Source organism: Psammomys obesus, unplaced genomic scaffold, assembly GCF_907164565.1.
Source record: "Psammomys obesus unplaced genomic scaffold, mPsaObe1.curated_primary_1811, whole genome shotgun sequence".
Lineage (NCBI taxonomy): Eukaryota > Metazoa > Chordata > Mammalia > Rodentia > Muridae > Psammomys > Psammomys obesus.
The window spans coordinates 9,942,649-9,958,909 of record NW_026596149.1 but is presented as its reverse complement, the minus strand read 5'-3'; the positions used below and the strand labels follow the sequence as shown (position 1 = coordinate 9,958,909).

The 16,261-nt window shown below is 43.9% G+C and overlaps 1 protein-coding gene across 1 annotated transcript in view; it reads right to left on the bottom strand.

Annotated features, from left to right (window-relative positions):
- Positions 1 to 11,310, bottom strand: part of Frmd4a (FERM domain containing 4A) — a 434,715-nt gene extending 423,405 nt beyond the window's left edge. Inside the window, exon 1 of the mRNA XM_055593785.1 lies at positions 11,210 to 11,310. Coding sequence (XP_055449760.1) covers positions 11,210 to 11,242 — 33 coding nt within the window. The 5' untranslated portion in view covers positions 11,243 to 11,310. The remainder of the gene's footprint in view (positions 1 to 11,209) is intronic.
- Positions 11,311 to 16,261: the final 4,951 nt, after the last annotated feature.

The window sequence follows — 16,261 nt, the reverse complement described above, 5'->3', positions numbered from 1 at the left end:
TCTTTCTTTCTTTCTTTCTTTCTTTCTTTCTTTCTTTCTTTCTTTCTCTCTTTCTTTCTCTCTCTCTTTCTCTCTCTGTCTTCCTTCTTTCCTTTTTTTTGTGATCGTCCTACCTGTCCACAGAGGCACCTGCCACAGGACAGTGAAGAGAAGCTGTCGCTGTAGGGACAAAAACAAACAACATCTTAATCACTGATATCTGCTCAAAACAGTTTCGTGTTAGGGTACCTGTGGCTCACAGCATGGCCATGCCTCTCCCAAGTGCACATACTCACAGACTTGCTCATGCGCTCAAGGGAATGTGTGCAAGTACGGTCACAGAAGTATTGTCTGTAATTTTTAACGGAAGTGTCTGCCCACTAGAGAGTGAATCTATGGTTTGTGGCAAGACTGTTCCCAAGCAATTTGTTCAGCAGGGAAAACAAATGGACCCCAGCTACATATATGTCCATACTGATGACTTTTACACGAAAGTATTGAGTGAGATAAATAACCTGCTGAAGCTTCACGCTCCGGAGACACAGACTAAGGCTACTATTTCTTGAAAGCACTAATACATAAATAATATTAGTTTCATTGCAAACGCTTATAATGAAATATCTGTAAAAGTAAGAAATGATAAACATCAAATTCAACATAGCTGTTTCCCCTGGGAGGAAAGGGGAGGGGTTCCTTAGTGTACCAGTGATGTTTTATTTCTTATACTGGGCAATACCTATAAAAGCCTATAATCTTCATATGGTTTTACATCCTAGAAACATGGTGAATAAAACATTCAAGCAAATCAATCATTTTTTTTTTATAAAACCCACTTCTGTGCAGAACACATTTTTGTAGCATCTTGATGCTTTGCTAGAGCCCCAGATATTCCGGGGATACAGCTCATCAAACTGAACATGACCTTTGTGTAACACTTGTGTGCCTCTACTCCCAGCTACAAACGACGACTTGGAACTTCTCCTATTACTGAATGCCATTCCTGGCAAGACCTTCTGTAGCTCTAAGTATGAGGGCACAAAGTTAAACTAAATGTGACATTCTTTAAGATTTACCCATGAGGGCTATTCAAGGCCATACTAAAGAGCTACCCATTATGTACTCATTCCCTCTTATCTGTGGGGTGTTGGAAGCTGGTCTATTGTTAATTACTGGCTCTCAAGATCTGGTTACTGCCCTCCAGATACACCTATCTTTGCTTCTGTAAACCTGCCTAAAACATTATACCTGATTAGTTCATTAAATGGCCTATACCTGGGCAGGGCAGAATGGGGTAGGTGGGACTAAGGTTCCTGAGCTTTTCAGGAGAATTACAGGACAGATGGATAGGAAGACAGGAAGAAGGAGGATGCCACAATGGGTTATCCTGGAAAAGAAACCATGTGGGACCGGGAAGAAGGACTCCAATAATGGTGTGAAAAGGCCCAGATGGAAGGATAAAAGGGAGTATTTATAAGATTATGGATGGAAGATAGGATGGTAAGGAGGGCGGCATTAGGTGGGGGCTGGGAGACTGATGGTGAGGTGATTCAGAGAGTGTAGGTTGGAATATCTGCCCAGCCCAAGATAAATAAGGCAATTATAAAATCTAACAGGCGCCTATTATTGGTGATAGTGGGCTAGATAATGATAATCATAGGGACAATAACAAATGTCATATATCCCCACACTCTATTTTTTAATTTACTACTACAGTGGGGATATACTCCAAAACATCCATGGGTGCCTAACCTGGCACGCAGGCATTGTGATATGACTGCAGTTGATCTGATAGCTGGGACACCTACCAAGTGTGTGGTATGTACTATGTAGATGCTCTGGACAGAGGCGTGACTCATGTCCTGGATGGGACAGAATGAGATGGTGCAATATTTCAACCAGACTTATGAGATAAAAACTCATAAATTAGTTTCTAGAATTTCCTTTTTAGTGTTCTTAGAACATGCTTGATTGCAAAGATGACTGGGAAAAATGACTTGAAAAAAGCAGCTGCATAGTGGGGAATTCTATTCTGTAAGCTGAAAGATGTTTCACCAGTTTTAGTGGTGCATTCTACAGCCTATCACTCAGGAGGCTGAGGTAAGAAGATTATTTGAGCTCAGGATTTCAAGGTCAACTTGAGCAAAACATCGAGATCTCTGACTCAGGAAACAAATCAACTCAGACACACACATACACACACACACACAAATACACACACACACACACACAGAAAGAGAGAGAGAGACTAAATGTAAATCTCCAATTAAAAATCTATAGCGACCAAAGAAGAGCAGATAATCTATGAATATAACAGAAGCTTATTCTATTCTCAAGGAAAATTTTTTCAAGGAAGAAGTTTAGTCTTGGTCAAGGCCCGTAGTACCTTGCCCCGTGTTTTCTAAGCTAGCACTACATTTAGTTTGTTGCTCTGAAATCTGGAGAAATAATTGAACTTCAGTTTTCCCATTTTTAAAAATATACATATGAATTTGTGCTCTTTATATAAGATAAAGGAGACCCTATGAGATTAATAGAGTCTTCCAGAGGCATCTTTATTCCTTTGAAGGCACAAAGTTATTGCCATTACCATAATTCTCCTGAATATCAGTGTGGAGCTAATTTTCCCAGTTGCTGTTATCCACTATGTTAAAATTGCCACACTTCCTGAGAAGCAATGTGGCCTCAGAAACAGACACTTGTCTGTAGCCTCCAGCTTCTAGAACATGCCCCCCTCTGTTTTCCAGGAGAAACTGCTTTGTTTCGCTGTGGTCTCTGTGTTAGCACTTTCCCCTGTGGGTTGTGCTGTCTTGACATCAGGAAGTGCGTTCATTGTCTAACATTCAAGAGGAACACTCTTAAGTCCTTGTTGGATGAATAAATATGTGAGCTGCAGGAATGGCCAGCTTCCCTGTTCTCACGTCCCAGCTTTACTGCCTCTCTTCTTGCTTGGGGGTGTAGCAAACAAGTCTTTCCTGAAAATAAATGGAATTATTACAAATAAATCAACCCCTGGGCTTTAGATAGATCACAATGCCTTATTTCTCTGTTTGTATGGGTTCCATTCTCAGCCACATCCATATTCCCATTTACATAGAAATGTGAGGTCAGTGTCTTGGAGCCTTTCCTGCCTTTACGTTTTCTGTAGCTTGGTCTGGGAGTCCCTGAAAGTAGCCCCTCACAGTGATCCCCGGGGTCCTCCTGGGCCCTCTGAGGAAGCCCATGGCCATGAAGTTATGTAGAAATCTCCATGATACCTCTTGAACCAACAGGATTTCATTGGCCTGTAATAGAAATGGCTTTCGACTAAGCATGGTTATGAAAGCCCAAGTTTCCATGCTTCCTGGCTTCTCCTCTCTCTTCTGGAGTAGTCTAAGCCGCCCATCCTGTATTTAGAACACTGGCCTTACTCTAGCTCTCCCTTCACTGACATCCTTAACCCTTAATTAATTAATTTTTCTCCATCAGTTCTCAACTGGGCTTTGAGACATTAATATAATATATTATTATACATTATTTATTAATATGTTCATATGACTATAATAATCATTTATATGCTGTTGTATCATATGCATATACTATTTTCCTATCTTCTAAGTTTTGGTTAATATTGTTTTATAGGGCTGAGTATGTACCTCAGTGGGCCAGTGCTTGCTCAGCATGTCTGAGGCCCCGGTTTCAACTCCACCAATATAAAAATATTATATGTATACAGAGATATAACACACACATTGTTTTATAATGGTGACATAAACTGACATGCTTTCCTGGCTTTAGCTGGTATACTGTACAGAGATATACTGGAAGTGGGGGCTGGGGTGGCAGTAATTTTGACCATATGCCTAGAGTAAGAACATCTATGCTTTGTCAAGAAAATAGTCCTTAGCTTTAGAAACAAAACAAAACAAAACTTTCTAACATTTTGTAACGTGAAGTTCTGAATATAAGTCCAGAAGGTGACCCCATCCCGAGGTGAACGTTGGTTTCTAGTTACGTTTTCCCAGCACCCAAAGTCATGCTCCTGGCGATCATTAAAACACTGAGTACCTCTTGAGAGTATTACTAGCCTGAAAAGAAAGGATCGGAGAGAACCTGTGCACAACTTGTTCCAGAACGTTTTGTGTCCATGATGCCACACTGCAGAAGCTGCCCACCTTATCTGGAAATCGCTCTATACTGACTTCACTAGTTACTCCGGCGGCACAAGATCTGCTCAATTCCCGGTATTTATGCAACCCCTAGGTCCTCTTAGAGGGCCTACAGAAGTTCTGTGTTCTCCCCTCTGTCAAAAAGTATGTCACCGTGTACGTGTACCCCGTGTAGAAGGGAGTGAGAAGATGCCGTGAAATTGGCAGTACACAGGCTCATTGTTCACTGCAGCGGGCAGCCAGGGAACATGACCTTAGGCAGAGCAGAGCGCACAGAAGTCTGGGAAGAAGGCAAAACAGAGCATGCACCAAGGACACACCAGGCAGGAGTCATTCTGACCTGTGAATTTGAGTGAATTTGAGTCCACTAGCTGGTGGACAGACAGGAAAGGCAGTGATTCAGCCAGAAAACAGCGCCCTCTCGTGTCTGGAGGCCAACAGCTCACAGGAGTCTGTGCTCTTTTTAACACGCGATGAAAGGCCGTCTAGAGCCCCTAAACCTTTTGCCCGAAATGCATATTCTTCCGCCCCACTTCCTCGAACTTACTGAATCAGTATGTCTGGAATAGAGTCCTGAAAACTACACTTCAAAACACTTGGGTGATTTTCAGGGCTAAGTGAAGCCTGAACTGCTCATGTCAAACGTCAAGGGAAGGTGAAGTGGGCCCAGGAGCCCTAGCCAATGGCAGATGGCGCCGGGTGAGTGGGGTGGGGCGCTCATGTCCAGGGTGCAGACTTCTGGGTCATATGTACTCTAGGGGAGATTGCATGAGGCAACCCATTTCTCTCCTTCAGAGACGGCAACCATGAAAAGGGAAGGCTGTCATTCTTTAATTGATCAGATACCTCATGGCGGGTACTGCTGCTGCCGGCTTTTTAAACATTCCGCCCACCGTAACCATTTGTTGAGAAAGGGTTTATTGTAATGGGCATTGATTTAGGCTGCAAGGGCATCTGCTTTTCCCCGAGCCCCCGGAGCTGAGCACTGACAGGTGACAGGTGAAGACCCTACGAGGCAGGCAGCTTGAGGGGAGGGGAGGCCTTCCCTCTACACTTCAGTTACGTCATACGGAAGACAGATCACCTGCTTTTCCTGCTCATTCTCGCAAGGACAACTTGTCCCAAACATGCATCGTGAGAGCTGCACTTCTGGGCATATTTACCCATCTACTTTTTCATACTGAAACTGTTTTCATTTATGACGGTGCGCTGGAACCTACAGATAATGAGTGGGTTTGCTCCTCACAAGGATCTTGTGACACAGGGCTTGTTATCTAGAGCTGGAGAGATGGTTCAGTGGTTTGAGAGCTTATTTCACTTGCAGATGACCTGGTTCCGTTCCTAACACGCACAATGGGTGGTTCCCGACACCCTGAAACCGGCGCTCAAGGGGGTCCGATGGCCTCTTCTGGCCTCTGCTGGCCTCTGCATACATGTGGTGCATGTGAGCTCACATAGGCACATGTGAAGATAAAGAAAAATTAGATTCTGTAATCATATTTATTTTATATGCAAGAAAACTAAGTCTTGGAAACTTATCATAGAAGGCGACAGCCAGAGTCTGAACCCAGGTAGTTTGACTGGAATGGGACACAGCACTCTGGCCACCACCTCTTTAGTAAGTTCTATCAGTGTGGCCCTAAAGTGTTCCCAAAAGACCTATATGTCTCTTAGTAGGACTTGATTCTACTGGGAGATGGGACTTTGAGCAGCAGGGTCTAATGGGAGACTCCAGTTAACTTTGGGGGAGGCCTTCCGGGTACTGTGGGATCCTGTCCTCTTTCTTTTTGTTTTTCCTAGCAATGAGGTGGATTGCTTTCCTCTACCCCTATCTGGGAGATCACTGAGCCTCAAAACTCTAAGTTGAAATGAGCCTCTTCTCCTGCCAAGTTCATCATTTCGGGTCTTTGTCCCAGTAACAGAAAGCTGACTAGTGTAGGAAAATCTAACCTAATGAGTAGTCCACCAGCCCCGGTTTCTCTTCCACAACTCACAGACGCCTTTAACTGGCTCATTCTAGAGAAGAATGAGGTTGTTTCTTGCTTGTTGAATTGAGTTCAGCAGTTCAACACGTAATGCATAGCATCTCTCGGTGAGGAGATCTGATGCATGCTTCACACACAACCGCATTTCTGGCTTTATGGCAAAAATGACACCGTGCTGTAAAAACACAGCACGCCTGTGTCAGCTCCTCCTGCCTTGTCACACAGGATTGTGTGTTCTTGGGTAGGATTCTTCCTGACCCACCTCAAAGGGCTCTGTTTTCAAGACTGTTTCAACATTTCTTAGGATAATATTTTGCTATTAACAAACATCCCCTTAAGTTTCATCTAAAGCTGTCATCCCTCAGCTCTAGCAAGTCCTCTTTAATTTGAGTCCTCATTACAATGAAGCACGGGCTGTCAGTAGCTTGCACATAATCTTATGCATAGTGGTGCTTAGCAGAGCTGAAGGCACCTGCTAAGTCCTCCTTAGTTTTGCCCTCCACGGGCTAAAGCATGCCTTAGCTTTTTGTGTTTTCTGATTCACAGGATTCTTGGAAGGAGGGGTCCAACATTTTATGTGCATTGATGCCTCAGAGAGGAGGAACACAATGGCTCATTTAAGGAATTGTTCTCTGTGGAGGTCTGGTGAAGTTTCAGGCAGGTTTAGTATAATTTGAAGTGACTTTGCATAGTTTAGACACTTTGATAATTAGTCTAAAAAGCCACAGAGTTACTGTATCCTTTGATTCTTTTAAAAAAATGTTTATATTATCTGTAATTTTAGAATGTTTACCATCTGTACATCTATATCCTCAATGCATTTCCAAAATTGCAATGTGAGTTGAGGAGAAAAGTTGTAGAGCTAACTTCAGTCACATTCAGCATTTATCCTTGGAAGAATGAGGGCTTGAGTAGTGAAATACAACCCTTGTAATAGTTTCACTGCGAGAGAGAGAGAGAGAGAGAGAGAGAGAGAGAGAGAGAGAGCATGTGTGCTTTGTGCAGGGCTTGAACCTAAGCTGTTGATTATTTTACACAAGCCTTCTTTCCAACCATCTGGAAATGTAGAATGTAAAATCCTCAGCCCCTTAGACATGTTTCCTTTAAAAGCTCAGCTTCCACGTCCCTTTAAATATCCCTTTTATCAGAAAGACCATTCTTCTCAGAGGATATTCTTTAGAAAGTTATTTTATGCCACAAACCAGAAGCCATCCTTTAAAAAAAAATAAAAGAAGTGACTTTAATTCAGAAAATGATGCAATGTCTTTATGTCTTAGAGGCAGAAATAAGACAGGTTCAGACACATCAGACTTAGGTAACTGTGAGCCAGAACAGATATTAAAGGCAGCAATGATGTGAATATTCCTGAAAACTTCAATTAGCTCATGAAATAGTTGTGAAGCTTTAAAAGTTAATGCTCATCTTTTCTAGAGAGGTTAATGTGAACCCACTTTCTGTTTATTGCCTAAACATTTAACAAAACACAGCTGTAATGGATGGCCAATCATTCCATCTTTCCTCCCCTCCCTCCCTCCTCCATTCCCCCTTCTCTTTCCTAATTTCTCTTCCTCTTCATTTCTCCCTCTCTTTCCCCTCCCTTTCCTTACCATTTTTACTCTCCTCTCCCATCTCTTTCTTACCTCCGTTTACATTCTTCTCCCTTTTCCTACTTTCACCTCCTTTTCGCTACCCTCTTCACACTTACCCTCTTCTCTTCTTTTCTATCCTCCTCTCCTCTCCCTCCATCTTCCTCTCCCCCTCATGTCACCCTTCCTACTTCATCTCTTTTCCATGCTACAGTTGTCTCCTTGCATTTGTAAAAGTCAAGGTTGGCTGGACTTCCTTGCCTTAACTAGGTTCTCCCTGCAAATTTTGTAGCAGGCAAAGAGGAACTTCAAGAAACTAAAAACAAGAGGCTGTCTTCCCTGCCTCTTTTACAGAGTGCACTACTCAGAAGACTGAAGAGAACAGAGGTTGGAAGATTAAGAATGAAATTGAAAAGAGACATTTACAAGGAACACAAAGGTGATAAAGAATAAAATTATTTCCGTTTTCCTTCATAGGAGTAACAATCCAATCAGCTTGATTCCCATCTTTCTCCCCACTTGCCTCTGCAAGCATCATTTGCTATGATCCTGCCCATGCCATCTCCTGCTAGAAAACCAGTCAGTAGTACTACCTAGAGCCTAGAGCGGCTCTCAACCTGTGGGTCACAACCCCTTTGGGGGAGGTCAAACAACCCTTTCACAGGGATCACGTATCAGATGTCCTGCATATCAGATGTTTACATTATTCTTCATAACAGTAGCAAAATTACAGTTATGAAGTAGTAATGAAAATAAGTTTATGGTTGGGGGTCACCACAACATGAGGAACTGTATTAAAGGGCTGCAGCAGCGTCAGGAAGATTGAGAACCCCTGGTTTATAGTATGCAAAGGGAAGAATGAGTGGTGAGTCCAAGAAGATACAGCCAGAGGCCAGCGCTGCACTTGAGACCTGCGCCGTGGACAGTATGCTGTTATTACAGGAAGCCAGCTGCTGCCCTGTCTGTTTTTAGGTATGTCAAGTGTGACCATCCACCCAAGAGACAGAGGAAGCTCAGGTGTCCTCCTGGAAATGCCCTTAATTTCAGCACACAGGACCATTCTGCCCATTCTATTTTGCCACTTCCAGTGAATCTCATGCATATTTATGTGCCAATTATGCAAATCCCAAGTTAAAAATGCATTAAGCACCCATGATTTAGACTGGTTAAGTCTATTACATGGCATAATGAAATTACTTCATGATGTCCAGTTTATCTCAACACTTGCTTTAAATTGTCAGTAAGTTATTAAGTAACCGAAACACACCAAAATGTTGCTGAAGGAAGTAGCCTTTGTCTGCCCCAACATGATAGCAGGAAATCAGAAACTTCAAGCTAAATCCTCATCAACTCTGGAGAATATTCCAGAATAGCTTAATAGGGCATAGAGTGATAAAGTTTAAGAAGGGCAACACATTGTCAGAATTGTCTCCGGTAAATTAAAAACAAAATCCTTGGCTCATTTCAACAACACAGGACCCAGCAATTCAGGCACTGAAGCTGAGACACAAAAGTAGGGATTTATCCTTGAGCCTTCACAGTTAGTTCTTGTTTCCTGAGTTGGCAGGACTGATTGTAGGTTACCACATTCAAATGTAAGTTGAACTTTCAATAGGAAAATATCAATTTCCAGAGTCAGAAATAAAAGAGATTAAAAGGGAATTCACAGAAGTAATTTAAGCACAAATGCAAATCCCTCCTAATCTGGAAACTGAAAGGTCAGGTCGGAACCAGAGTCAGTTTGGTATGTAGTAATATTAGGTCTGAACTTTGGAAGGACCTGAGCCTCTAGTTTCAAGCTTACTAGACGATATGATGGTCAAAGAACAAACCGTAAAGTAAATTCAACCAGCAAATACAATACATCCACAAACATCCATTTCTCCTCCTCCCTTAGCATGCCATTTTAATGGGTCCATTGCATGATTTGTGGAGTGTCTGAGTCCTGTCTCATTTACATAGGAAAGTCCCCTTGAGGTCTGTGAGAGTTGGACTTGCATGGGGTTACATGCCCAGAGTCGGAGATATGTTCAGCCCCAGCAAGAGCCCAAATCTGAGTACAGTTAGTCTGAAGCAGTAATTTAAGAAGCTGGCCAAATGAACAGACTACACAGCCATTCCACCAAGCATTCGGATCTCAGCTTGTCAATAAAGACAAACAAGAAGCCAACTGCATTTGCTGTTTTCTCCGCAGCCCTGAAAACTGTATGCTTTCTGCATGCTACATCCAAGGATGAGCGTTTAGAATGCGCTGTCTGCGAGCAACCTGACCTCACCTAGAGAGGGGAGAACAACAGGCCGCCACAGGGGATCTCCAAGGAGATCTGCCAGCCAGCCAGCCAAGCGGCTGGAATTAGAATCCTTGTAACCAACTGTCACTTGGGGCTGTCTTAATGAAGGATGATTATCAAAGGATGGGTGAATCCAGCAGAATGCCCTCCCCCCACGTGAGGCTTTCATGCATGTTCTGACATTCCAATGTTCTCGAAAAATGTCACAGTCACATTAACTAGAAGGGGGAAACAACAAAACAAACAAAAACATTTCGTCGACAAAAGGCCCTGTTTGTGTTTGAATCACTAGCCAAACGTCAAAGAAACAAGTTAAATCAAAGCCCGATCCTATTGGTGTCATCACTGCTACATGTTTAAAGAGCTATTTACCTCCTAAAACTGAAAATTAATTAATAAAGAAAAAGAATGTTGCTAGCATTATTTAAAACTTTCAGCATCCGTTCAAAGTTATGCATGGATTCAGTAGGTGTCTACCAGCCCTTTCTTCATCTGAGCTTTCCTTGGGAAATTCCATATTCATGGCAGCCGCTTTATCAAGTAAAAAGCAAACTCCAGGCAAAGAAAAAAAATCGCTCGGAGTCTCCAGGAGGCTGGCATCAGCCTCCCAGAGCTTTTTTTAAACAGGCTTCCGGAACAAGTTCAAGGTGTGTTTGATCAGCGCTGCTCTCAAATCTCTTGCTCAGGTCGGCTAGTTTTCAGAGAACACAACGCTTTCCAGAATGCATTAACCTACTTTCAATAGCGAGGCTTCCCCATCCTCCGTCTCTGAACCAGAGGAGGAGCCGAGGGGATGTTCCAGTGTGAGCTGGGCATGCTCTTTGCCTTAAATGCAGGACCCATCCTGCAAAACATCAGCGCAGCCTGAGAAATCGGTACTTCCTGCAAGCCCACCAGCAGCTGAGAGGGCAGCTCCGGTCCCAAAGCGAGAATCACTGGAAATCCTGCTAAAATATGGCTGTCTAATCAACTGAGAGGCAAACTCGTTTACTAAGGTTCCCATTGTCCAAGCTGACAGATGGTCCTCGTCGCCCCCCAGCTCCCCCTTTCCCGCAGACCGCAATCGCCTTGCCTTGGAGGCAAAGCTATTCTCTGAGAGGTCCGGTTGCATTCGCCAGCCTAGTTCTGAAATGAGACAAAAGCTCGCACAACCTTCCCTTTCGCTGAGCCTTTCCTGAACCGCCAAGGAGCGCGTAAAGAAATCGGGGTTTAGTCCCCCCTACCTTGGTTCTCATTGGAGAGAGAAGACCTTCCATTTTGGCGGAATCCTCATGCCAGTTTCTCTCTTCTGCAAGTTACTCCGCTGTGCGCCCGCCTTAAGCATCCCACATGAAAAGAGCCATGCCTGGAGCCGCCAGTGGCTCCCCTCACCCGGGTGGCGCCGCTGCGCCGCGAGCGGTCTAACTTGAATCCCCGGTGCCTGAGGTGCCTGAGACACGATGTGCCAGGAGAAGTCAGCTCCCCTCCTCGCCCTCTTCCCCCTCTCTTTCTTCTCTCCGGTGCTCTCTCCTCCCTCTCTCTCCTCCCTCTCTCCATAATCTGCCTACAGCTCTCCCTGTACCATGCTCGCTTGACAAATGATCTCTGTCGTAGGTATCGTATTTGAGCCAAGAAAAGTGGTCCAAACTACGTAGGGCGGCTCACCCAAACTGGAGGAGGCAAACGGAACTGAGCTGCCTGACCGTCCCAGCCTCCCAGCTTCAGGAGGCAGCAAACTCTCTCAGGAGTAAGGCTCCATCCTTCCATGCATCCATCCTTCCATCCATCCATCCATCCATCCATCCATCCATCCTTCCATCCATCCATCCATCTCTCTTTTTAGAAAAGGGGATCGTGATAGGAATGGAATCAGTTGACACCATTATTCAGATGGTTTTCTGGTCCATATTCAGAAATCAGAGGGAAAGAAAATCATGTCACTTATATATTTCAAAATAAGCATTTGTTAAAACCAGTGTTGACACAGCATCGGAACATTGAGCTGGAATTTTTGCTGTTTGACCAGATGTTTCGATACGTCTTCTCTGGGAAAGTTTCAAAATCAAATGTATGGACTCCGATCCGGAAGAGCTAAGTATTAGACAGTTACTGGGATTGTAGACCTGCTCATGTGATCTCCACTTGACTTCAAGGGCTGCTATCTGTGTGGCGTTTCTCCATTCTGGAGATTCACTGCCAACTTTCTCTGAGGAGACTTAAACTGACTTGTCTCCACAAGAATTCTCTCTTTCTCTCTGTGTCTGTCTGTGCATGTGTGTGTGTATACATGTATATATGAGTGTATGTGGTGCCATGTTATTTGGGGTTGTGTGGGTGTGTGTTATAAGGAGTTGTATGTGCATGTGTGTGGTGTTTGTGGGTGTATACTGTGGGCAGTATGTACATACAGCGTGTTTTGTAAAGGGGGTTATGAGGTGTGTGTGTGTGATGTGCGTGGTGTGGGTAGTATTGTGTAGTATGTATGTTATAAAGGGGATTATGTGTTCCTGCCTGTGTGTACATATGTGTAAATGTGTGTCTATGCATGTGTGTGTATGGTATGTGGGGGTTTTGTGTACATGCATATGGTGTGTATGTGTGTGAGATATTCTTGTCCAAGACTAGCTGTTTCATTTAGTATGGCCAGTGACTTGGAAAAAGCAGACAATAAAATAAATATATCAAAGACCTGAACTGGAATGGAATGAACTTGAAAAGACGTACCTTTTTTTGTCTTGAAGGATTCTCAATGTGGTAAGAATTCAGTACATGCCTCTCAGTGGGTGAGGACTGCATTGTGACTAAGAGCACTCGTGTCTGTTCAAGAGCTTGAGGGCATGCTCATTGAGACATCTGAAACACAGCGGATGTGAGCTGACCTGCGGTGTTTGCAGCTTCTCTCATCAAGCTCTTGCCCCTGGGGTGGAACTTGTTCTTTTTACCTGCTGCTCTTAGACCCAGCTCCCAACGTATCTCCAAGATGAGACAATCTACACGTTACCCTCCAGGAAAGTGTAGGCGGACCCTCTTACTCTCTGTCTTCCTTCACTGACATTAAAAAAGGGTTAACTTTTCCTCTGCCAGTTCTCAAAGCCATGGGCTAAAGAACTCTCTTGACCCCTGAATGACCTCTTTGCCTGCCCTGGAGTTCTCTATGCTCAGCACATCTCTATGCAACTTCATGTACCAGGCTGAAACTGCATTCTCACTTAGCCAAATACTCACCTTTTTGTCAAGACTTTCAACATCCTGACAGGTCAAGAGAAACTGAGTGCAAGACCATGTCCTAACATAAAAGACTCCCACTTTTGGGAACTTCCAGACCTTTATTTTCTTCAGGACTACCTTAGTTGTCACTTGGTCTTATTCGGTATTTCAGTATTTGGAGTCTCCTAAATATTCTTTTCATTCATTCAACAAAGAGCTGCAATATTCAGGCTGTAGTTTGGTTCAGACTTCTTCTAGTTCCTAAGGGTACTTAGGAACAGTGTAGCCTAAGGCCTGGTCCCCACAACCCTGTGGCAGAAATGACACAAAACTCTACCAACCTATCAAAGCCTTCCACCTGTGACCTCATTCTGTAAACTTCTGCCCATGTTCCTGGGATTGTAGATCTGTTCATGTGACTTCAGGCGCTACTATCCATGTGACATTTCTCTGTTCTGGAGATTTACTGTCAACTTTCTCTGAGGAAACTTAAACTGACTTGTCTCCACAAGAATTCTATTCCCTCACCTCCATCCTTAATTACACTTCCCTTCCCTTCTCCACACCTATCCTCCACATGCCCACAGGCTTTACTTTGGGGGTGTCAGGGGAGAAACTCACTCTCCTTTATTCATGGAAAAGAGCCATTGTTTACCTATCCAACTTCTCTGCAACACTGACATGGGTTTATTGGCTTTCGCTGTTGAGATGTCACTCGCGCATGAAACTACTTTTCGTTGTGTTTGATTCCTCAGTGGCAAGGTACATCCATTACTTGCTTCTAGGCACTAAACAAACCTGGTCTAGAACACTCTGCTTTGTTTTACACCCTTCCTAGTGCTAGAATCCCCTCACCTGCATTTCCAGTTATGCACGAAGTTCTCTCCTTGACCTTTTAGTTTTGGCAGGACATTTCCTATTTCTCTGTCTGGACTCCCCAAGCGTTCCTAAGTGAATAGAGCAGAGTGGAACTGTGTCACGGTTTACAAAAAAAGTTACACTGCTTGGGCTGCTTGGTGTCTGACAGACTCCACGCATGGGTTTTGGAACCTGAACAGCCTTTCTAAGCCAGAGGAAGGGATTCTGGGAAGGAATTTCGAAAATCCTATATATAGCACCTCCAAGAGGAACGTAACTCTTCTGATTGTTTATGCTCAACTTCTCCAACTCCAAGTCCCTGGAATCTGGGGTTGTTTGTCACGCTGACTTTTCCACTCTTTCCTTTGTGCCTGTGTGCATGCTGTGTGAGGGCTGGAGGCTGATTTCCTGTGTTCCTCCATCCTTTCCCAGGTCCTCTGACTTAACCTTGTCTCTCAGGCTAGTTGGCTGGCCAGCAAGCCCCAAGCTGCCTCCATAGCTCTGGACTTACAATTTCATCCACGAGTCCCTGGAGTTTTTACATTTTGGGGGCGGGGGGGGTTGGGCACTAGGGTTTTCATACTCACACAGAAAGCATTTGCTCACCCAGTTATCTCTTTAGCTTCTATTTCTCATGTTGTCCCTGCAGTCTGTGAGGTTGCAGAGAACTGCAGGGACATGAAGGACCCTGTTTCTTAGTGCCTGAGATGGCACTGCAGCCATCGCCCCCACTGCTGCTGGCGGCCACTAACCTGGTGCCAGGCACTGCGCTGAGTGTCTCCCACCATTAGCTTACCTGATTCTCTTCCTCCGCTCTCTTAAGCGAGATATTCTTCTCAGTCTTACTGCGAGGAAGTTTTAGCTAAGCCACACATCCACCTAATAGAGCTACATTCAGCACAGTGAGGCTAATCCCGGCACATTGGTTCAGATCTTCTGTACCAATCTAAGACATCCACAGTGTTAGTGGCATATTTACTTTCTGTTTTTTAGTAGTGGGAGGTTGTGAAGGTAAGCACGAGAAACTATTATTTTAGGCTGATGCATTAATATTCATTACCTCAACCACTTATTTATTCATGAATCCAATATTCATCGGCAATCTACCACAAACCAGGGCACTTATCAAGCAAAAGGTCTTGTCTCTCTCAAAAAGGGGCAGTTATTTATAATATTCAATGTCAAGTTATTGCCTATCATTCTTAAGCCCTTTAAATATCAATGGTCATTGCTCATGTGTAATGCATAAAGTGACTCAATATTTTGAGGGGGGGAGGGAGACCCAGAGAGGGGGTAACAGCTGTGTTACACTTAGGAACTATTTCAACCTGGCAATAAGTGCACACAGTCGGTGACCAGTATGGGTGCCCCGAAGATCTATGTAATGATTACCATTTCAAAAGTATTTAGCTATGGAGGAACACTTTGCCCAGATCCAGGTCAGAGTGATTTGAACTGGGAGTGCTCTCTGCTTGAAGCCTCAGATTCTAAAAGATCCTCTACCATCCAGAAGGGCAAGATTTATAACCTGAGATGGACCTGGTCTTCAGAGAAAAAGGTAATGAGTGTTGAACACGTGTAAACCGGAAAAATCTGAATTAAGTGGGTCCTGCTTCGAAAGAGAATCTTGGCTGAAATCCAGCTAAAAGGCTTTCCACTATGAGATGAGGGCTTCTACATCACAGAGGAAACATCTCCATGCTGGAGCCTCCAGCCAATGGCCTTGTCCTTTGAGTCATTCTTTTTTTCCATTTGGATATTGAACACACACACACACACACACACACACACACACACACACACACACGGGAGGGGAGAGACAGAGACACACAGAGAGAGACAGAGAGAGACAGAGAAAAGTGATAGCTTCAAATGAAACTTCTCTATAGTAGAAACACGTGTAAATGTCTTCAGGGCCTGGTGTGTCATAGTCAGTAAGTCAGGCTTCCCATCTCAGCCACACTGAAACACTGACCCTTCGTTCTTAGCATCCTTGCCATTTTCGAGGTTAATTTCCTTAAGTTCCCTGGAGTCTCTGGGGATCACAGCTCTCTGCACAATTAAGAATCTTTATATGGGGCCTCCAATGCCCTGCTTCATAAACAGTTTTCCATTTATTAAGGTAAGAGGATTGCAACCTGACAACCATTAAGGCCTTACACTCTCCTTACTTCTTATTTACAAACATCCTCATTAACACTTCATCTTTAGTGTAGTAAAGAATTAAAGAT